This window comes from Catharus ustulatus, chromosome 21 (assembly GCF_009819885.2).
Source record: "Catharus ustulatus isolate bCatUst1 chromosome 21, bCatUst1.pri.v2, whole genome shotgun sequence".
NCBI classification, from domain to species: domain Eukaryota; kingdom Metazoa; phylum Chordata; class Aves; order Passeriformes; family Turdidae; genus Catharus; species Catharus ustulatus.
In genome coordinates, this window is record NC_046241.1 from 9,565,012 (window position 1) to 9,586,387 (window position 21,376).

Below are 21,376 nucleotides of genomic sequence, written 5' to 3' on the forward strand. Positions count from 1 at the left end.
GCTCAGAGCCTTGGCAGTGCAATAGCATGCTTGAGTGCCACAAGAAACAGAAAAAACCCATTCTGCATTCCTGGGTGCCATCACTTAATCTTGACACACAGGATTTTTAAAATAGGCACCCAGTAATCTATACTGAGTTTTTAATCTTGGAAGCCCAATCCAAAAAGGGAGGGCTTCCCTTTTCATGTGCACATTGTACAGCAGGATCTTATTCAGACACTTCCTGGCTGCTGAGCGGAAGATGCTCCTCTATTGAAGATAGTTAATTGGCACTGATCCTTAATTAGAGCATAAAGAATGAACTGGGAGGTCTTTGAAGAGAATTCTAGTGCACAGAGTACCCAACCTAGGAACTGAGGGGAGATTGGGGTTATTTATGTAGCATTCATTTGCATGCAGAGGCCTTGTCTGTACTGGAGTTTTTCCCATGGACTCTCAGCAGCACCAGTTACAACTGGGAGGAAACAGTGGAAGAAGCTCTTGAAGGAAATGAGTATTTTGCTCCTGTGTTACTGTGAGAGGTAGTGCCTGTTTGCAGTGCAAGAGTGAGTAAGGTCCCACAGCCCTGCCAAGTGTTGGCAGGGGCATGTCATGGTGAAGCTTCCATCCTTTGTGCACTCCAGTGTTGCACTGGAATTCTTCACTGGAGCAGAAAAGTGCTGCAGTACAGCCATTGCCTGTGCTGCTCCCTGTGCCAGGGAGGAGGTGGGAGCTGTCCCACAGCTCAGGAGGGCTCTTACTCACCGCTTCTGCTGCTCCTGAGTGAGCAGGGAGGAGGATGAGGAGTCACAGCTCTCTTTTCCAGGCTGTGTCAGAGCTGGTTACTCTGGTTACTCATCAGTAAATTGATACAAGCACCAAAACTGCCTTGGAGGAAAAGCCTTCAGCTGCTGAGGACTGCAGATGTCCTGAGAGGGTCGTAAGGAAAGCAGCAACACCAGGTGACCAGTCTGCTCCTTGGCACCTTCTGTGTTTTGTACTGGCCTCTTTTACCAGTTACACATGAATTATATCAGGGATTCTGGATCAGTGGGATTCTCCATGCATAGGCACAGCAGTCTGTCTGCAGTCTTCAGGACATCACTCCCAGAGAGCTTCAAATAACAAGTTTTAGCATTAGCCTGCTGAAATCCTGACCTGCTCTTCAGCAGTAGGTATTTGAGGTGCAGTCTCATAGTAAAGCTTAAATCCATATTCTGTACTGAATGGATGCTTGTAGAATTGCTAGCAATGCTCCATTAGTCACACATTAGATCCCATTTCATAACAGACTGGAAAGCCTTGTCTCATCATGTTCTATGCTTCCACTGGAGAGAATGCAAATGCAGTAGGTAGAACAGGGAGGCTGCTGTTCTTGGCTTTCCATTATGCAGAGCTAGACAACTTGAAGTTTGCTAATCCTCCCAGAGGATTATTAGCTGCCTACAGCTGCCATGTTGTTATTATATGATCAGAGTTCAGGCTAATCCCTCTACCTCTTGCCCTGGCAGGGGAGGTGATGAAATGAGTTTGCAGCTTGGATAAATACACTGTACCCTGACAGGCACAGCAAGGGCCTGCTTGGGAGAGTCCAATTCATCACAGAGCTCCAAGCACCCCGGGCAGGTGTTCCCCCACCTCCCAGGGAGCAGCATCTGCTGCCTGCAGCTGCCCTAGGCCATGCAGGTCTGGGTGTCTGGCAGCTCCTGTGCTCTGTCAGCGTTCTGCTGGAGCTGCCTTGCTGCTGGGGTGGATCCCTCTGCAGGTACTGGTGCCTCCTCAGCACTCCAGAGAGTTCACGTACAAATCAAGAGCTTTCCTCCTCACAATTCAAGCTGTAGCTAATGTGAAGATGGGTTTTGTAAAACACTTAACACTGCCTTGAAGCTGCTGAGGTTGCTTGGAAAATCTTAGCCTAGGAGACCAGGGAATGGATGGCTTCAAGTGCAGGGCTAACATCACATGTCCTGCATGCATTCCCCAGAGGAGAAAATTCCCTTCCCAGAGCACCTCTACCCTCAGTCCAGCACTTCACAGCCAGCTGAGCAGGCCTAGTGACATGCTGCTATTTTGAGTGGTGAGTTGTACAAGGAGACAGTAGGAGTGAGTGACAAAGCCTGTCATCCCCACAGCCAGCCTGCTGCCAGCAATCCCCAGGACACTCCATTTATCTACCTTTAAGGCACAGAATCAGTTTCCCTGAATTTGCACTTAAGAATCTCTGACTTGGACCTAAGCAGGTATTGACACTCAGAAAGGAGCCAGATGTTGGATTATTTAATCATTCTATAAGGGAACAGCCAACTGGTGCTGTGCCCATCCAAACACCAGGATGAGCAAACAGGAGGCAGGCTTCCAGACTAATGTGTCTTCTGTTACCTCCACATTTCTTGGGCTTAATTTAATTGAGAACCCTTTTTCCCCAGAGGCCAGTGTGCCAGAGAAACAGAAACATTTATAAATCTCAACACAGGATACATGAGAAGTCCCTGAGCTCTCTTTGGAATGAGAACTAGGTTCTCACTTAGCCTCCCTCTTATCCTGATCATTCTTGCTGCATCCATCTTTGAGCAGAGCCTCAGCACTTTGCGGTTTCTCCGCACGGTATTTGAGTGAGGAAGTGCAATCCAGCCACTCTAAGTCAGACTGGCTGCCAAGTATCAACTGGTAGTGTTGAAGTGTGACATGACAGCAATTTAAATCAGGATGAGTAAGTTACAGTCCTGCTGCACAAACTTGTGGAGCAGAGGCAGCAGGGACAGCTGCAGAGAACCTGCCTCTGCACTCCAGAGCTCCCAGTCCCAGAGCTGGGCAGGCTCACACAGCTCCTTGCACTTAAAGCCTTGCCAGGCTGTAAATTCCAGCAGTTCAGGAGCAAATATGAGTGATTTATCTGCTCTTCCTACAGGAGGAGAGGAACCAGGTGGACAGCTGGCAGAGGGCAGGGAGACTGCCTTCAGCCCTCTCTGTTGAATTTATTACTCTATGACAGGTTTTAGAGGTAGAGATGTTTCATGGGCTTGTCCATGAAATTGTTCTAGAACATAATTCCCTCAGTTTTCCCAGGCAGGCAGCTTTCTCACTACAGAACTTCACCTAGAAAGTGCTGCATGGATTCCTCAGACATATTCTGCCTGTAAGCCCTTCCTGGGGTATTATGCTCAGAGCTACATTTTCCAGCTTCATGTTAATCCGAGAGATGATCAGAACTAGAAAGAGAAGCTGAACTCCCAGCTGATGGGTTTCTTGTTTAGTCTCTGCAGCCTCTCCCTCTACAATGAAGTTACTTGGTCAGCTGTAGCTGAGGGACAGACTCAAAGATGGAAGTGCAACCTGCTGGAGCACTTGCCCTGGGGTACAGGCTCTGTAGCTGCCTGCCAGGAGCTGTTGTTGTTGGATGGGAGTGTGTTCTGCTGCAGTTCCTGGAGGGTTTTCCCTTTCAGCCTCTTTGGAAGAGAATCCAAATGCTCAGCTAATGATAGCCCTGGGCTGTGACAGACAACAATCCTAGTATCTTAAAATATTTCAGCAGCCTCAGACTGCTGGGGTGGACCTTTGTTTAGTCCTTTCATTTAAAGAAAGGTGCAGGAGAAACAGATGACAGTTCTGACAAGGTTAGAGTGTGAAACACAGGCATCTCTTCCTCCTTCTCCCCCACACTAAGCAGACATTGTTTTCACCCCAGAGTAGGCTCCAAGAGATCATCTTTTTCTGGGATACCTTCCCTGCATCTCTGGAGAGCCGTGCAAGGGTTGTTTACCCTGCTGGGTGTTACACACAGCCCATGGCCTTGAGGAGAGAGCTGTGGTTATAGGCAGCCAACACAAGCACGTACAAGCTTGCTCTGGCACCTCCTACAGAATGTCTGGTGTCAGTTCTGCCTCTTCTCCAAAGCAGAGGTCTAAGAAAGGCTCCTCTACGTGATCAGCCCACGGGGCTGCTCAGCTCCAGGTCCCAGAAACACCAGTTCCCCTCAGGCTCCTGTCCATGACACCAGGCATCTGAACCAGTTAAGGTTCCTACCACACAAGATTAAGCTAATTGGGTTTACCTTTCCAGGCCCTGGCAAAATACAGCAAGTGTTTTCAGGATAGTAATTAAATGTTAATTACAGCTAAGTTTAGCCCTAATGCCTCATTAGTTTGTTTTCCTCTGTTTGTTGCATCTATAGCAGAGTCTCCTGCACAGGGATGGGGATCAGGCTGGGCTTTCCAGCAGGCAGGAGTGCTCTGAGGGTCTCTGAACCTTGCCAGAAAACTCTTACCTGCTCCTGCCCAGGGCAGGCAGCACTGAAACCACCACCTCCAATGCACAGCTCTACTGAAAAGCATTTTACTGCTCCACACTGCCAATGCCCCCAGGTTTGGTTCCCACAGTCTGTTTCCTGGTCTTTATGAAGATACAGAATGACAGGGATGCCACCTTACCTCAAGGGATGGCAGACACATTATGGGTCTTACCTGTGTGCAGCACAGGATGCTGAAGCAGGTGAGCCCTCTGGCAGAATGTCTGGCAAGAATCCATTTCTCCAGGCAAAACAAATGGCTTCAGCTTGAGTCTGCAGGAGCTGCACCCTCCCAGGCACTGCTCCTCACCCTGCTCCCATCCCACCTCCAGGCAGGGCTTCCTGCCCAGCCACTGTGGCCTCTCCCAGTTCCCAGTGAGCCCTACAGCACCAATTAGCCAAAACACCAGGTGGGACAAGATCTCCCTGAGATCCCTTACCATGAAGGCCCCAGGAAGAGGAGGGCTGGGTTGGGAAGGGTGGCCCATGCATGTGCAGCTCCTTAGGCTCTCTCCATGTGTTCTCTGCTCCACAATCACCTTGGCAGGCTCTGGGATGCTCCATCACATGTTGCTTTCCTAGCTTTACAAAAGATTAATTTAAAATGTGGAGGCTGGCTTTCTAGAACAATGGACTCTGCCTTGTCTCAGACAAACCCAAGCTTGTTGTACCCATTTTCTGCTGTTCATGTTGTCTTAAAACAAAGGGAAGAAGCTCATAATGAGCTGTTTCTGCAGTGGCATCGTACACAGTGTTTCTAGGCAGCATTGTGTGACTGTGGTGGAGAATTGACTATGTTCTGCTTGTGTGTCTTGAGTGGGAGGAGAGGAAAAAACACCTCAGGGATTACACAAGAATCCAACCTTCTGCTCACTGCTTGGGGGGGTCTCACTGTGCTATAGAGCTGCCCCACTGACTTAGAAACTCCTGCAGATTTCCACCCTGCTCATCTCCAACCCTAAATCACCTCTGGACTTCCTGCCACAGAGTAATTAGTTACCTTCTGTCACTTAACCTCTGAGCTGGAACGAGTGGGGACTGGTCAAGCTGTGGATGCAGGTCACTGTGCCAGGAGAGAGCCGAGGGCTTTTTCAGTAGCCACGTGCCATGACCCAGTTTTTGAGGAGTGGCTGGTGACTAGAGATGCTTCAGTTCTTCCTCCCTGCCCAGAGTGCACGGTGCAGGGTGGGTAGCAGATGGGTGGAGGGATCAGTCAGTGAAATGTGTCATCTCCAGGCAACAGCGACCTTCAGTGCCTTCCTCAGAGCCCTCAGAAATGCACAGCTTCTCCAGCAAGGGGGTGGAACCAGCCAAGCACATTAATTCTGTTTCACATAAGAGTCATGGTGGATTGGAGTTTAGTTGAAGGCTAATAAAAGCAGCATTTTAATGGATAAAAGCTAAATTAAAATGGTAGTGCTAAATAGAACAAGACAGAGCTTTTTGTCTGATGCTGAATCTTGGCAATGAAGCAGGTACCTTTTAATTGTAAAATAAAGTGGCTTTAACAGTATTATCATTATATTACTGCAGCGTTTAATTTCACTAGCTAAAATATCACTGTATGAGATCTCTGCACAGCTTTTATCTAGTTTGAAATAAAGAGACTTTTTCACCAATTATGTTACTGGTTGTAGAGTATTACAGAGATGAAATATAATGGCTTTCAAATTACATTCTGGTGAAGAACACTCAGCCACAACTCAAAGCTGCTTCTTTGTTGGTGCCTGAAAAAATGTAATTGAGAAGGTAACCAGAGTGTAGAGAGCACATTGGATTGGCTTGGTAACAAGGAGCTGCCTAAATCTGAGTGACAACTGCAGGGGCACAGAGCTGGGGCTGCCCCTGGGGTGGGGCAGAGACCCTCCTGGATTTCCACCAGAGCAGGGTGATGTGTCTCAGGAACAAAACAGAATAGCCCATGAAGATACAAACACTTAAATCAGTCCCATGTGTTTCTCTCTGTGCAGAGAAAAATCTAAAAAAATGTCACTCTGTGGCTGCAATGCAATCCTCATGGTTTGACTGAGCCTTTCTGTTCTCAGGTTGAGTCTGTGCTGGACACAGCAGAAAGGCCAGACCCAGGGCACAGCAGTGGGTGCCCCTGTAGATGTTGCCTTGATTTTGTCACATGCAAGGGCCCTTTGTACTTCATGGATCAGAGTTCTGAGGAGAGGAACCCTGAGGGACTGTGACCACAAAGCCAAATTCAGCCCAGTAAAATAAGATTTGCTAACAATAGCTTGGTTCTACACTTGCTTTCTTCAGTCTGCTTTTGCTCTGTGCTAAATGAGGCCTGAAGGCAGACAGAATCCGTGCTACTTTACACAGTACTTTGACAAGTACAATGTTTTGACCAAATAACAGTGTGATAAATCTGTAGCATAAAAGTCTTGAATGGGTCCCTGGAAGGAAGGATGCTTTGATGAGGGAGCAGGGATTTTTTAAAGGTGTTATGAAATGGTTTTCCTTCTTTCCTGCAGCAGTGATTAGCCATTATTTAAATGTCCTTTCCCTGGACCAGATGGGTTATTTGGACTAATTGGCAGCTGCCTGACAGCTTTCAGGATACCTGAGTCACTTCCCACTTCCTCTGTCCTTCTGTGACTGCTGCTGCAGAGATCCTGCCTGGGTAGATCTGCTGGAGGGCAGGATGTGGCCCTTGCATTGAAACATCCCAGGCCAGGGCCCCAAATCACCCTGTTCCCTGCACAGCCAGGTCCCACCAAACCCTCTGAGCTCCAGGCTTTTCTTCCTAAAAATCAAATTATTTTTCTCAGATGAAGAAGAGCAGAGGGAGATGTGTGGTGGAGAATGAGGCAGCCACAGCTGCTCCAGGAGGGTGTAAGGCACACGGGTACTCTCCAGGCTCAAATGTCACCTGCTGAGTGTCCTTTACCTGCTGCAGAGCCACACATGGCTAAAGGTTCAGTGATCCCACAGCACCATGGACCTGCTCAGTCCTGCTGCAGCCTGTGCTCCTGCTGTTAATGATTACAGGGCATAAACTTCCATCCCAGGCACGTTTTCCTGTTTCCGTGTTGTTGCCCCCCAGGGCAATGCTGGTCTCGCTTCCTTGGATCCCAGCTGGTGGCAGGAGCTGTGAGCTGGGGCAGGGGACTCTGTTTGGGTTAATCACTGACCTGTGTGTGAGCAGTGCAGGATGCATTGATGTCCACAGCTCCTGCTGACACCACTGCAAGCCCAGGGACACAGGGAACAGCACTGGGGAGAGAGAGCAGCCTGTGATGTTCTGGTACAGTTTTGGTGACAAGACCTCAGTGACAATAAATACTGAGAGCATAAAACTCTCTTTTTCATAATTTCCATATCTAAACCCAGGCTTTTCTCTCATCATGATTCACTAATCTCAGTAGCTCCCCTGAGGCTAATAGAGTCCTTGAACTGCTTAATATTCTGGAGTTTTGGAAATGACACAATTAGACTTGAATTTTCTGTCTCTTACAGTAGCAGTCTTGTTTCCAAATTTGAGTGAAGTTTCATGGACAATTTGAGGAGAACCCAGAGACTCTCCTTTAAATTTAGGAACTGCAGTTTTATTAGCACTCAATAATTTCTAATCAAGGCCCACTTGGAGAGAAGCTGTGGGAGCTGTGCTGTGCCTGGCTCTGCACATGTGGGTAATACTCAGGGCAGCCTGGCAGGAGAGGGCTGAGCTCCCTTGTCTTCACTTCTGCTCTATTCCAGGAATGCAAGTGTTACAAGAGCTCATGGGCAGATTGCAAAAGACATTTGTGCCACCAAGATTCTGATGTCAATGGGAATTAGGAAATTGTGTCCTTTAGAAAATCTCTCCTAAGGGTTGCAACTGAGCATTGGGCCTGACTGCTGATTTTCCTAAGGAAGCAGGATCTGTCAGTACTGCATGCCAAGCCTTTACCAAGAGCTGACACCACAGCCCCTGTGGTGCTGACCCCCTCCAAGCTCAGTGGCCTGTTCCTGGCTGGAATTGCTGCACTGTTGCTGCTCACAGATGCAAACACATCCTTTCAGTGCAGCGCCTGGAGGTCGACTCTAAGTCACTGAGTTTTCTGTAAGAAATGTTTTCTCAAGTGGAACTGCTGGAGATCGATAGTATTAACATAGAAAAAGTCTCCTTGCCTGGCAATAAAGCAGATTATTTCTGTCCCTGAGTGTCTCAAACCAGTACACAGCAAAGCTGTTCCTGGGAGTTGCTGGCACTGAGGTGTAGAAAGGTTCAGCTGCACCCAGGGCTTGAGCTAACAAAGAGCTCTTTGCCCTGCAGGAGAACAAAGATGGATTGCACCTAGCAAAGGAGTCCTGGAGCCTGGTCTGCACACACAGCACACTCAGCATCCCCCATTGTCATTCTGGTCTAGTTTGTAATCAAGTGCTGGTTCTGAATGCAAATGGAGATCAAGTCTTCGTTCTAGCTTGGATTCTGGTTGCTCAAAGATAAAGGTGCCAAGTCCAGCTTCCTGACTCTGCTGTGGATATGCCAAAGAAATGCTAATTTCCCTAGTAGGTGGCTAGGAGAAACAGCAAGACAGAGCTGGAGGACAGCACCTGGGATGCATGTGGGGTGTGATAGCAAGTCTGGAAGCCAGGAGATGTTCCCTCCCTGCAGCATTTACACAGAGCAGGTGTAAGTCATGCAGATGTAGCTTCTCCAGATTCTCAACAGCAAACTAGATTGCTCCTTCTCCTTTGGATAGGTATCCACCCTGGGAGGACATGCTGAGCACCCTGAAGTCACCAAGGCTTTTAGGAGGAGGCTCAGAGCAGGACAGTGCTGGGGATGGAGAACCCCAGCAGGTCACCCTGGGAGGTTGGGAGGCAGGGTTGAGTTGACTTGGTTATCAGGTTGAACATGTGGGCACTTCTCTGCCTCTCCCTCTGAACCTCCCCTCCTGCCCCAGGTCTCAGGACTGACATTCCCTCTCCATCCCTGCACTCAGAGCGTGGCTCCACATTGCCATCCCCCTTCCTTGGACTACCTGCACTAAAATAGCATCCTTACATAAACACAGAGTCTTGCATTATTTAGAGGTCTAAAATCCCAGCACCTGCCTTTGTCAGAGCCTCAGCATGGCAGTGGGATTAGGTTTTCTCCCCATCTCTGTGCTCTGCCAGGACCCTCATTAAGCCCCTGCCCCACACTGCAGTGGTGGGCCCTGCCTGGCTCCCATGGCCAAAACTGCAGGTGAGCTGAACAATGCTCTGCTCTCCTGAAGAACAGCATCACAAACACACCTCTGAAAACCCACAGAAGAACAAAATTGGCTTTTATTTTCTCTCCCACAAGCAATAAACCCCAACTCTCAGAGACAGAGCAAAGCACCCCTGTTAACCACTCCTGCCCCATCTCCCCCTCCTGCTTCTGAGGACATCAGCTCCCCTTTTCCCTCTCTGCACAGCCCAGCCAAAGTACCAGGAAGTGAGCCAGGAGCATCTCCTCTGCCATGGCCTGCCAGGCTCATGGAGAGGGGTGGGTAGGGACTGAAAGTGCAGCAGGAATTTTGGAGCAGGCAGCAGAAATCCTCAGTTGCCTCCTGCTCCTGTCTGTACATGCAGTATCTGGTGGCCTGGCCCTGCCAGCGAGGTGCTGGGTGGCTGTCACTTGGCAGGGGCTGGCTGTAACCAGAACAACTGAATGAATGAAGTAGAAAATGAATATCCTTGCTTTGTGAGTGAGAAACAGACGTAGAAAATTCTCTGTTACCTTCCCACAGCCATGCAGGGGGTCTGGGGCTTTTTCATGGAGCTCTGAGCTTGCTGCAGAGTCCTGGCTCCTGCTCTTCAGAGCTTTGTTGTGTGAACATTGATGGACAAGGTTTAAAGCAATCCAATCTCCTAACTTGCCTCCTGTCCTACATACCAGACTGGGGGCAGCTAGGATATGAAACATGCACTAAACCAGGCCCTTCTCTGCAGGGCTTTGTGACACAGATGTTTGTAGGGAAATATGGAATTACTTGAAGATATTGCAGTGTATAATTGCAGTTTCACTTCTCAGGGTTATTTCAGGTGAATCTGACCTGCTTCTAATGAAATTAGCACTTTTTATCTGCAGTAAGCTAGCAGCTTTTTCAGGTAGGGACATTTTCATGCTCCTGTTGGGCTGGGGTCCCAAGACACTACTTCATTACTGATGCTAATTAATCATCCAAGGCACTGCAGATGGAAAAGGTAATTTGTTTTCTCCTGCAAAGTGAATAGAGGTAAGGAGGAAAATAAAACCCAGCTTCCCCATGAGCTGGGCTTGGCCTGCCCTGGCAAGACAAGGACTGAAGGGCCGTGTGTGGGAAAGCTCCCTATTAAACCTGGGGACAGCAGGGAGCTCCTGGAAGTGACAGACACACAATGGTGCTTTTGTCAGAGAGGCACCAAAGGCCAGATGATGTCACCTTGCACTAGGCTGTGAGGCTGCTTGTGCCTCTCAGGACGGAGCTCAGCAGTATTGCACTATCTCTTCCACAGGGAGGAGGCAATGAAAGGGCTGCTTTTGTCCCACCCTTTCTTAAAAGCAGGCAAAGAAGCTTTGTTCTAGGACAGTTCATGGTTTTTCAGAGGTGGAAGAGACTAATTAAAGAGGCACTGCTAGTCCTGGGCTCCCACCAGCTCCCATCACCTGCAGCAGCCCCACTCACTCAGTGGAACTCTGTTTTTTACCCCACATCCTTTTGACTGGAGCAAAGAAATATCTGAACTCCAGCCACATCTTTGCCATGTCACCTTAAGGTGGAAAGATTGAGTTATCCTTCAGGGCTGTCTGAGCCTTCAGCAGAGTGGAACCACCCAAGGATAAAACCTGTTGAAAATGAGAAGGGAGATGAAGAGCAAGGCCTGTATTACTATGTAATCAGAATCCTTTGACGCTGGATTCCTCAGATGTCAAAGGAGACCTGGACAGAATGCAGCTCTTTCTCTTTGTCCCCCTTGTGTGATCATCCTCAGCCCCTGCCCAAGGTCAGCCAGGGATCCTTGGGATGGCCTGGGGCCACATTTCCTTGGGGAGCGGCATCTACAGAGAGTTTGCTGGGTGGTGGAAGGAGCTCATTTAAATGAGAAAAAAAGACTTTGACTGCATTGCCAGCATTCTCCTTGCCTATTGTACTCCCTTTTCGGTTTCTGCTTTCCAGTGAGCAGTTTTATGTTTCCAAGGATCATAAATTCTCATTTTTCCACTGGGCAGGAGGTGCACTCCTGGTCTCCAGTGCTTCCTGCGTGGCTTTTGTGTCCGTGTTGCCCAGCTACTGCAGCACAGCCCAGGCTATGCCCGGCCCATTCAGAGCGTGTGTCCCCGGGCACGGGGGTTCACAGCATTCCAGCAGGCACAGCTTCCCCAGGGCACACAGGCAAGGCTGACCCAGAGCCTTCCAGACAGAGCCACAGGCAGGGCTGCGCTCGGCAGGGCTGGCAGGGACCTCGGGAAGGTGGCATTGATGCTGAAGGGGGATCAGAGGCTGGACAGCAAGCAGCCTGTGGGAACGCACACTGCTGGTTTGTCAGCTCCAGGGCAGCTCACAGTGCTCAGCTAAGCCCCACTCAGAGAACTTGGAGTTTTCCATAGCGTCAGTTCCAAGGGCAGCACTCCAAGCATGGGTAGTTCAAACAGAACCGAGATAACACCCTGTCCTCACCCCGTTTAGGTCAGCTGCTTTGAAATTAATTACATTCCTGAGCTGGAAACACTCGGATTCATCATGGCTTTAAATCCTAAAATGGGACTCATATAGCACCAGGGGAAGGGGAAGACACTGGGGGTCCTGCTCAGAACAGGTCAGTCGTGGGGCAGAGCCGAGCCCGTTCCCATCTCATTGCCATGCTCGCTGTGTCCGTGTGCTGGGGAAGGGGCTGGGCCGGGCTATTGTTGGGGTTGTTTATGGACACATCGATCCTGCAGCCTGCCAGGCCGGGCTGGCCCGAGGGGAGGCCAGGGCAGGACAGCAGCCTGAGCCCTGCCTGCAGAATTTACAGCCACAGGAAGAAGTCGCTGGTTTCCAAGCCTGTGGCATCTTCCTATGAGCATGCAAATAAGTACATACCCAGCTGTGACTGGGGCACTGACACACTCTGGCTTCAAAAACCTGCAGAGCCTCTGCTTTGATTTCCTTTAATACAACTTAAAACACCATTTGAACCATGGCCAGGAGCATGTTCCGGCCTTGCTGCTCCTTGTTAATGAAGAAGATGCATTTTTTGGAAGCAGAGACTGCCTCCAAGACCTGCAAACTCTCTATTTTATGACAGTTTTCATTTGCATAATGAAGGCCCTGATACCTTCAGTAATTAATCACATTAAGAATTGCTTCCTTGAATAACTCTATTCATGCAGGTTGTTCCTAGTACTGGAAACTGCACATGATTTCCAATGTGCATTAGCCCAAGCTTCATCAGCAGATGGAAGCTGGTAACTGCATGTGTAATTTATATCTGCTTGGGTGGAATTATCCAATGAAATATGCATCACACAGCACCATTAACATTTCTAGTCATACAGTCTTTAGCTCATGGGTAAGTTAATATTTCATGCCAGCAGTGTGTGGGACCGTATAAAAGGCAAAGACTTGAACACAGGGATTTAAAGGTAGAAGTGGAAAGTATTCCAGGTCAAACACAGCAGATATAGAATTAATGATGCTGCTAAAATAAATGAAATTAATTACCCTTTTTTGACCTGCATTTTTTTATAAAATGTCCCATCTTGTCTCCATAGTTAAGAAAGCTGCCAGGCTGCTATATCACTATTTGCAGGGGCAACTCCAGATTCTTTAGCATCTAGAAAGGTTTTCCCCATAGGACAGCACAAACAACAGGAGAATAACAATTAAATCGTGGAAGGCAGCAGAGAGGTTGCTGTGTGGGTTTGGATTTTTCAGTAACCTTGACAAACCTGGGGGAAAAAAATCCCATCAATTCAATAGGAAGAAGAAAATCAGTGACTGGACTGTGCTGTGACAGCAGTGACAGGTCAGCCTCGAGCCAGGAGGGAGGTTGGGTTATGCATGAACATCTACAGGAGAGAGTCAGCTGTCTCAGAGTGCCTTTTCCCATGTGCTTTCCTGTCCTTATATAAATCATAGTTCATTAAAATACTGATTCCTGCTTCATAGGAAGTAATTAAATGACTGAAACTCTGTTCCATCTATGGAGAGATGCAGAGAGAGTCCAACCGTGGGGCTCTGCCCTCCTCACAGTGCTCTCACTCTGCTGATGGTCCTGCCTCCTGTGCTGGGACATGGGACAGCCTACAGCTCTGCTGCTTCAGGGGTTTCACCCTTTAGAAAAGGCTGGAGGGACCAATGAGTTTAAACTGTTTTCAGGCCAAGCTGGTTCTGGCCATGCTGGGCTGTGCCTTGGCCATGGGCTCCATGGAGAGAGAAGAACCACCAAACTCCTTCCTCCCTGAGGCCACTGTGGCCACATCGAGCTTGCAGTGCTGCTCAGCTCTGCCCTGTCCATGTCCCAGAGCCAGGCTGGGGTGGTGCTGTGTGGGAGCTGGCTGGAGTTCCCTGGGTTTAGACTCTTGCCATCGGTCCTGGCAGCACCCACAGATTTGCTGCTGCTGCTCCCAATTGTTCCTTTCTGTCCAAGAGAGAAAGAAAAAGCATCTCTGCAAAATCCAGGCTTGGACTTTGCTTAAAGCCTTTGAGTAAAGAGCCTTGTTTGAATGTAATTGCACCCCTGTTGCTACAATGGGAAAATACACTGTATTGCTCTTTCTTGGAAAGCTCAGCTAGTATTTTCCCAGCCATTTATGTATAAAGAAAGATAAACAGCTCTTTAGCGGGCAGAGCAGTCTATCCCGGGTTTATTGACATTCATGGAGCAGACAAGGACAAACAGTTTGGTGAGCACAGGGGAGGGGGAGCAGCTGGGCATAGGGCTAGAGGGTGGGGAAGCCCTCTCAGGTGCTGAGCCTGGCCAGTCCTGGCCTGGCCCCAGACCCACAGGCACTGCTGCATCCCCCTGGGCCCCCCAGCAGCCAGCAGGATGCACTCACCACCTCACCCTTCCTCTCACTCCTCCCCATAAATAAAAAACGTGTATAGCTAATTTAGTTCCAGCTTCACACGCAATAGCGCTATAGATAGATTTTTAAAGAGCTTGTCTGAAAGTAATAATTCATGGGGAGATCAAAAGGCTGTGGTTTAATCCGGGGTCTGTCTGATACCATAAACCTTGCAGAGTGCTAAGAATTCAATGAGCAGCATCAAAAGCCTGATAAACATGAAAGCCACCCAATTTTCTGTGTGTAAGGCTGGCGTGGCTCACAATGGGTGCTGAGGAGTGGGGACGATCTCTATGTTCTCTGCAGAGCTTGGGTGACAGAGCCACACACAGACCTGCAACTTCAGCATCCCAAAAGAGGTGCCTGGACTCCATTAACATCTCACATGCTCCCTACACATCCCCAACTGTGTAAAGAAATCAGAGTTCTAATTAGATGTCTAATTACATGGCCTAGGTAGATTTCAGGCTGTTTGGCATTTCCTTTTCCTCCACATCCACGAATCAGAGTCTGCATTGATTTGCCAAAGCAATGTGACAAAATGGTGGATTTCAAACAGGGACTGCAAAAAATACAGAGCATCAAAATGCTGTGTTTGGAAACCAAAAATGGTGCTTGAAATGGGGGCAGGAAGGATGAGTGCTGTAAACAAAGGTCTCAAGAGCAGAAGGGCTCTGCCATGCTTCTTTCTGTCAGCTAAAGCAACATTTAAAAGCCAGTGTTTAATTTTTAACACAAATGGAGGTGAGCTCAGGCTGCAGACACCTGCAGGGTTTTTCTCCAGAGATCCTGATCCCACAGAGGTTAATGTGATTATGCAAATGACTGAGGTATAATTGCGTTACTGCCGCCCATCTGGCCCTCCCTGCAGCTCCTGGGTGATTTTGTATTCCCCGTGCAGCGCAGTGCTGACACACAAGGGCACCAGGGATGTCACTGCTTGGTGTTTGCTGCAGGTGCCACCTCCCCAGCAGACCTCTGGAGCAGAGTCCTGCTGGACCAGGCATGGCCAGTGCATCAGGAAAGCTCTTCCCAGATCCAAATGAACAGTCTGGATGTAGTCCAGAGGACTGAGCTCCACCTGTCCTCTCCTGAGGGATGCTCCTGACAAAGCCAGGATCCTGCCTGGCATCCCAGCTACTGCACCAAGTCCTTCTCAAAACGGTTTTCCTTAGCAGAAAAAAACAAATTCCCACCTCTCTCAGCAGCTGGGATTAAAGCAAAACCTGACATTTTCATGCCAGGCACTGATTACCACTGTCCCAGGAAACCCCAGTACTCTATTAAACTTGGTTTTTTCTTCCCCTCAGTACGAATTCAAAGCCAAGAACATTAAGAAGAAGAAGGTGAGCATCATCGTGTCCGTGGACGGGGTGAAGGTGATCCTGCGCAAGAAGCAGAAGGTGAGGCTGCTCCAGCCCAGGGATGGTCACACTTCTAACCCAAACTGCCCTCTTCTTCAAAAACACCCAGAATTTGCAGAAAAAAACACTCCAGTTTCCATCCAACTAATAACAAAACCTTGCTGGAAAGAGAGTGGGAATATTACGTGTAGGAAGAAGATTTTTTTTCCTATCAGAAAAATTTATTTCTCAGGAGACACTGGTTCTTTTTCTTGCTAGTACCAGAGAGCTTTTTCCAGGCTGCCTGGTCTGAGCAGCCCTCAGCTCTTTACCCAACTGTCCTTTCCACCAAGTCACTGCATCCAGATCTCCTAAGCCTCAGCCCCAAGCCATCTTCCCCAGAACGTGTAACTCTTCTGCATATTTGATGTTATAAATTAATCTTAGGGACCATTTTTAGCCCTGAAGGCTGGGATCAGATATGATAAACGACCAAGAAAAATCTATTTTTATCTGAGATACTGTTGAACAGCTGTGACCATGTAGTCACACTGCAGCCTGGATTGTGGCTTGGGACAACAGCACTGTTCCCCAAGTTTCCTGCCCTTTAGTTTGGAGGAGTTTTACTTTCCCCTGATTTACTGTAATTTTATCTCTGCTTACAGAGAAAGGAGTGGACCTGGGACGAGAGTAAGATGGTGGTGATGCACGATCCCGTGTACAGGTACATGGCAGGGGACTCAACCAGGGAGGGCCAGTCAGCCCTGGGGATCCATGCCCTTCCTCCCACTTTCCGAGACCCCTCCACCAATGCTTTCCAAAGACCATCTAAAATTAACGAGGGTACAGAGTTACTGCTGCTGGAGAATCCTTTTCATACATTTTTGAGAGCAAGGTGGACTGATCTCGCTTTGAAGCTGGCTCTGCTTTGAACAGGGTTAGACTGGGTGACCCTGGAGTGCTTCAGCCTGGATGACTCTCTGATTCTGCCTCTGAAGACAGGCTTCCCATGGTTTTCCTTCAAAGCATGGCTCTGCCTGTGCTTCCAAAGCAGGGCCTTACTCTGAGATATAAGTGCTCACTGGGAATTAACCCTTACAGATGTGGCAAGAAAGCACTGACTTTCCATAGCACCTTCCAAGGGATATTGAGGTATTCCAGAGACCACAAGCCCCACCCAGAGGTTTACACTGAGCACAAACCTGGTGCCTCAAGGGTTGGGAAGCAGCCCCAGGGATGGTGCATGGCCTGAGGACAGGTTAAGAGCACAGGGTGCTCCAAGGCTGTTAGCTCTGCAAAGTGAATTTTTGTACCATGAGCACTGAGCCCACAGCCCCGAGAACTGGGATCCCCAGCACTGGTTTTTGGGATCAGAGCCCTTAGTAAGGAGATAAAGAACAGAGGATGTGCTGATGCACTATCTGTGCCTGCTTCTCACCTCGGGCTTTCTTTGAAGATTACATCAAGATGTGCTACATTGGCAGTAACTGCTCTAACTGCAAGTTCAACACCCAAAAAATTCCAGAAAGAAAGAAGAAAATAAAGCATTTCAAGCAAGAATCCCTTTAGTATCTTCTCTATGCAGAGCCGAGCTCACTTGTCACATTTTCACCTAATTAAATCAAACGTATATAAAAACCTTCAAAATGGTTTTGCAGTACAAGAAGAGTCAGCCTTAGCAGCAGAGAGAGGAATCCTGTGAGTGCACTCAGCATCTCTGGGAGAGCTTTTGTGCTGTTCCCACCTGCCCAGTGCCAAGGAGGGACCCTGAGGGTCCCCAGGGCAGGGCAATCAGCACCATGCAGGCACTTCTGCCTCCATGCAGCCTGGGCAGGGGTTAATTGCTGGGGCTAAAAATAACCACTTGCTTTCCAAGACTATAGATTTTTTTCACTTTCCCACAGGATCTTTAAAAAGCTTTTGCCTGCTTCAGAAACCAGAAGGTTTTCCATCAAGCCTGAAACGCTCTCTAAATCCATCGCCTCCTGCCTTGAAAATTGCAGGAGGGGCCATGCAGCAGCACTGCCTCATTCCTCCACTCCTGGGGGCTGCAAACCAGCCCATCCTGGGCACACACAGGAGCAGAGGTGGTCTGGAGGGCAGAGACTCCCCATGGTGTTTAACTCCCTTTGTCTCTCTCCCACCCAGAATCTTCTACGTCTCTCATGACTCGCAGGACCTGAAAATATTCAGTTACATCGCGAGGGACGGCGCAAACAACTCCTTCAGGTGCAATGTCTTCAAATCCAAGAAGAAGGTAGGATGCTCCTGGGGATGCACCCACACAACTGCAGGGTCAGGGGGTGCAGATCCGTGGGGAGTGACCGAGGCTGGGCTGGGTGTCCCCAAAACAACGTGCCTGGTGCTTGTTCCCTCCTACCCAGCCCGGGCAGCAGTGCATTCCACACAGGGATAGGAGCCCCCAGATCCAGAGTGGGGAACCGAGGGCACTGCTGGAGCAGCCAGCACAGGAGGAGATGCAGCAGAGCGGGGTGGGAGGCTGGGGCAGCAGGGGCAGCAGGGCTGAGCCCGGGCTCGCTCCGCAGAGCCAGGCCATGCGCGTGGTGCGCACCGTGGGACAGGCCTTCGAGGTGTGCCACAAGCTGAGCCTGCAGCACGCCCTGCAGAACGCCGACGGGCAGGCCGACGGTGCCAGCGACAAATCGGCCGAGGAGCAGCCGCTGGAAGGTGACTCAGGGCTCCTGAGGGGCAGGGACACCCCCTCCCTAAGGCAGCGGGGCAGGGATGCTGTGGGGTGGGGACACACCTCCTTCATGGCAGAGAGGTTTGGGGAGCACGGGGAGCCTGCCCTGCCTGAGCACTGGGGAGGGGCAGGTTGAGTCCCCTCGTGTCTGCAGCCCCTCAGCCAACCCATTCCCCCACCCCTGCCCCTTCACAGCATGCTGAGACTTGGAACAAGTCCTGGCCCTTGTCCCTGAGCTTCCCCCAGCTCCCAGCCCTGTGCAGGGCCCCAGCTCTTCCTGCAGTCCTGCACAGGGAAGGGAGGCTCAGATTCATGTGTCCATCTTGTTTGAAGTTCACCAGATAAAGGGCTCCAAGATCACGGATGTGGACGAGATTGGCATCGATACTGGTGGCATCTGTGTGTCCGAGAGGGGACCCAGAGAACTGCCAGGTGTCAGGGGGGACTTCAGCATGCTGAAACCTGGGCAAACCTCAAAGGAAAAGAACGGCCAGGTAATGGGGGGTGGGCTGTAGGGCAGTTCATGTGCTCTGCTGCTGCTGAGGGCCCTCTGCTCAGGGTCACTATCATGGCTTGATTTGGAGGTGCTGTCATGGAGACCCCATTGCAGCCCTCCCTGCTGGCTCCCTGCTCAGGACAGGCTGTTCAGCTCCCAGCTCACCCACAGCAAGGCCGTGCCCAGTGCTGGGGTGGGGGCTGCAGTGCATGGCTGAGCAGGCTTCACGCACCACCCAGGGTGGATTTCTGTGCCCTCAGTGCTGCCCTGGCAGCAATCCCTGACTCCCCCCGTGCTCCAGGCCCAGGGTGCAATATCCCCAGGAGGCGCAGCCCTGGCAGCGCAGGCACCCGGGGCAGGTTCAGCCCGAGCAGCAGCTCCACCTCAATGAATGGGTGCTCCACAGAGCTCTGGGAGCACTTCCCAGAGGCCTGAATGGCATTGCTTCAGCTCACACAACAGTAACACTCACAGGGCCTGGCTGCAAACAGCTGCAGTGACATGCACTCCATGGGAGTCGTTTGCCTGCCTGGAAAGGCCGTTCCTGCACATTCCTTCTGGCACTGCCCAAGGAGGGGAGGGCAGGAGCAGGAAGGGCAGTGACTGCACTCACTGGCAAAAGCTCCAGGCACCAGGACACCGCCCAGCCTGGGCAGCCACAGCACGGAAAGGTGGTGGAGTGTTTGGGGCCCTTCCTGCTGTCTCCTCCCGGGATGACCTGGGGACCTGCCCTCCCCAAGCACAGCCAAGGCAGCTCTGCCAGCTCTATGGGAGAAGCCTCTCTCAAACACTGTCCTGGGGATCCCACAGATGTGCAGAGCTGACAGCCCAGGGCTGCCCCTCAACACCCACTCAGTTCCCCAAGCACAGGAACTGGGGTCAGCGCTGTGGGGAACCAGAATCCAGATCCCAGCCTGAGCCGGTCTGTCCGCTCACCTGCCCATTTCTTTGTGCCCAGGATGCCGAAAACTGCTCCCTCCACCTGGCCAGCTCCCAGCAGCTGCTCAGCCCGAGCAGCCCCTGCTCCTCGGCCTCCATCACCCCGCTGGCCTCCCAGCACTGCCTCCAGCTGCTCCAGCAGCAGCTCCTCCAGCAGCAGCAGCAGACGCAGGTGGCTGTGGCCCAGGTACACGTCCTGCCCTCCCCTCAGCGAGCACCAGCCCTTCTCCTCCCCCTGCCCCAGCGTCCAGCCGGGCTAGGCCGACACGGGGCAGGTGGGAGCGGGCCGGGGCTGTCGCAGCAGAGCTGGCAGCGTTCCCGGTCACACAGCTCTCAGCAGAGCTCGCAGCATCGCTTGCAGCCTGGCTCACAGCATTGCTTTTAGCGCCACGTGCAGCATCGCTTGCAGCACAGCAGAGCTCCCCCAGACACGGAGCCGGCTGCGCACACAGCCCCAGGCTGCTCCAGGAGCGTCGCACGGTCCCGTAGAGCCCCCGACTCCCGTTTCACCCCATCTCATCCCGTTTTCGGAAACCATCCCACCCGCAATGCAGCATCAGAGCGGGCAGCCCGGTGCCTCCCGGCTGGGCACCTCCCCTACGCGTTTCTCGTTCCCGGGGGCCAGCAGGACACCCCGCACAGCCCCGAGATTCCGCCGCGTCCCCGCCCGCGGCTGGACCGGCTCGGCGGGGCCGCTGGGGTGGCGCGGCGGGGCCGGCAGGGGGCGCTGTGGCGCCGCCGGTACCGGGCGCTCCCGACGCTGCTCCTCCCGTCCCGAAGCGTCCCGTTCCGAATCATCCCATCCCGTCCCGAAGCGTCCCGTTCCGAATCATCCCATCCCATCCCATCCTGTTCATCCCGTCCCGCATCGTCCCGTCCCGCAGGTGCAGCTGCTGAAGGACCAACTGGCGGCCGAGACGGCGGCACGGATCGAGGCGCAGGCCCGGGTGCGGCAGCTCCTGCTGACCAACCGCGACCTGCTGCAGCACGTCTCGCTGCTGGTGCGGCAGCTGACGGTGCTGGAGGCCCGGGAGGAGCAGCGGGATGAGCATCGGCAGCCGGGTGAGCACAGTGACACACTCACTGGGGTTGTTCGGGTGCTGGTGTGCCCCCAGCTCCATCCCTGTGCACTATCACTGCATTCCTTGAAGTCACAGGAAGCAACTGGAGTGCTCCCAGTACCATCTAAGGCATTTCTGCACCTCTCACAGTGCAGGGAGCAGCTGGTTTGGAGATCCCAAGTTTTTCACATGCTGCTTGTCCATCTCTCACAGTTGACCACTCCTTGCAAAACCTGTCCCTGGCCCAGTCCCTGTCCCTGAACCTCAAGAACCACTACAGCCTGGACGTGCACCTGCCGTCCACCTCCAGCCCCGCCAGCATCCTGGGCAGCCCCGTGGCCCCCGGCTCGCTGCCTTCCCTGGGCCCCAGGGACTCCTACCTCAACCTCGTCAGCCTGGACAGCGGCAGCCACCGCTACAGCAGCAAGGAGGGGGACGAGTGCCTGGCGGTGCTGGAGGGGCAGGACGGGCTCAGCCGGCGCGTGGAGGGCTCCGAGGTCAGCGACTTCGCTCTGCTCAACGGGAGCAGCCGGCAGAAGGCAGAGGACACAGACAGAGGGGACGAGGACAGG

The 21,376-nt window shown here is 51.5% G+C and overlaps 1 protein-coding gene across 2 annotated transcripts in view; it reads left to right on the forward strand.

Annotated features, from left to right (window-relative positions):
- LOC117005545 (carboxyl-terminal PDZ ligand of neuronal nitric oxide synthase protein-like) overlaps positions 1 to 21,376 on the forward strand; it is a 28,151-nt gene that overhangs the window by 4,968 nt on the left and 1,807 nt on the right. Inside the window, exons 3-10 of one of the 2 annotated variants that reach the window (XM_033077282.1) lie at positions 15,572 to 15,664; positions 16,270 to 16,328; positions 17,753 to 17,861; positions 18,151 to 18,292; positions 18,642 to 18,802; positions 19,763 to 19,930; positions 20,628 to 20,805; positions 21,018 to 21,375. In XM_033077282.1, coding sequence (XP_032933173.1) covers positions 15,572 to 15,664; positions 16,270 to 16,328; positions 17,753 to 17,861; positions 18,151 to 18,292; positions 18,642 to 18,802; positions 19,763 to 19,930; positions 20,628 to 20,805; positions 21,018 to 21,375 — 1,268 coding nt within the window. The remainder of the gene's footprint in view (positions 1 to 15,571; positions 15,665 to 16,269; positions 16,329 to 17,752; positions 17,862 to 18,150; positions 18,293 to 18,641; positions 18,803 to 19,762; positions 19,931 to 20,627; positions 20,806 to 21,017; position 21,376) is intronic. The other variant, XM_033077283.1, reaches the window with a different exon arrangement.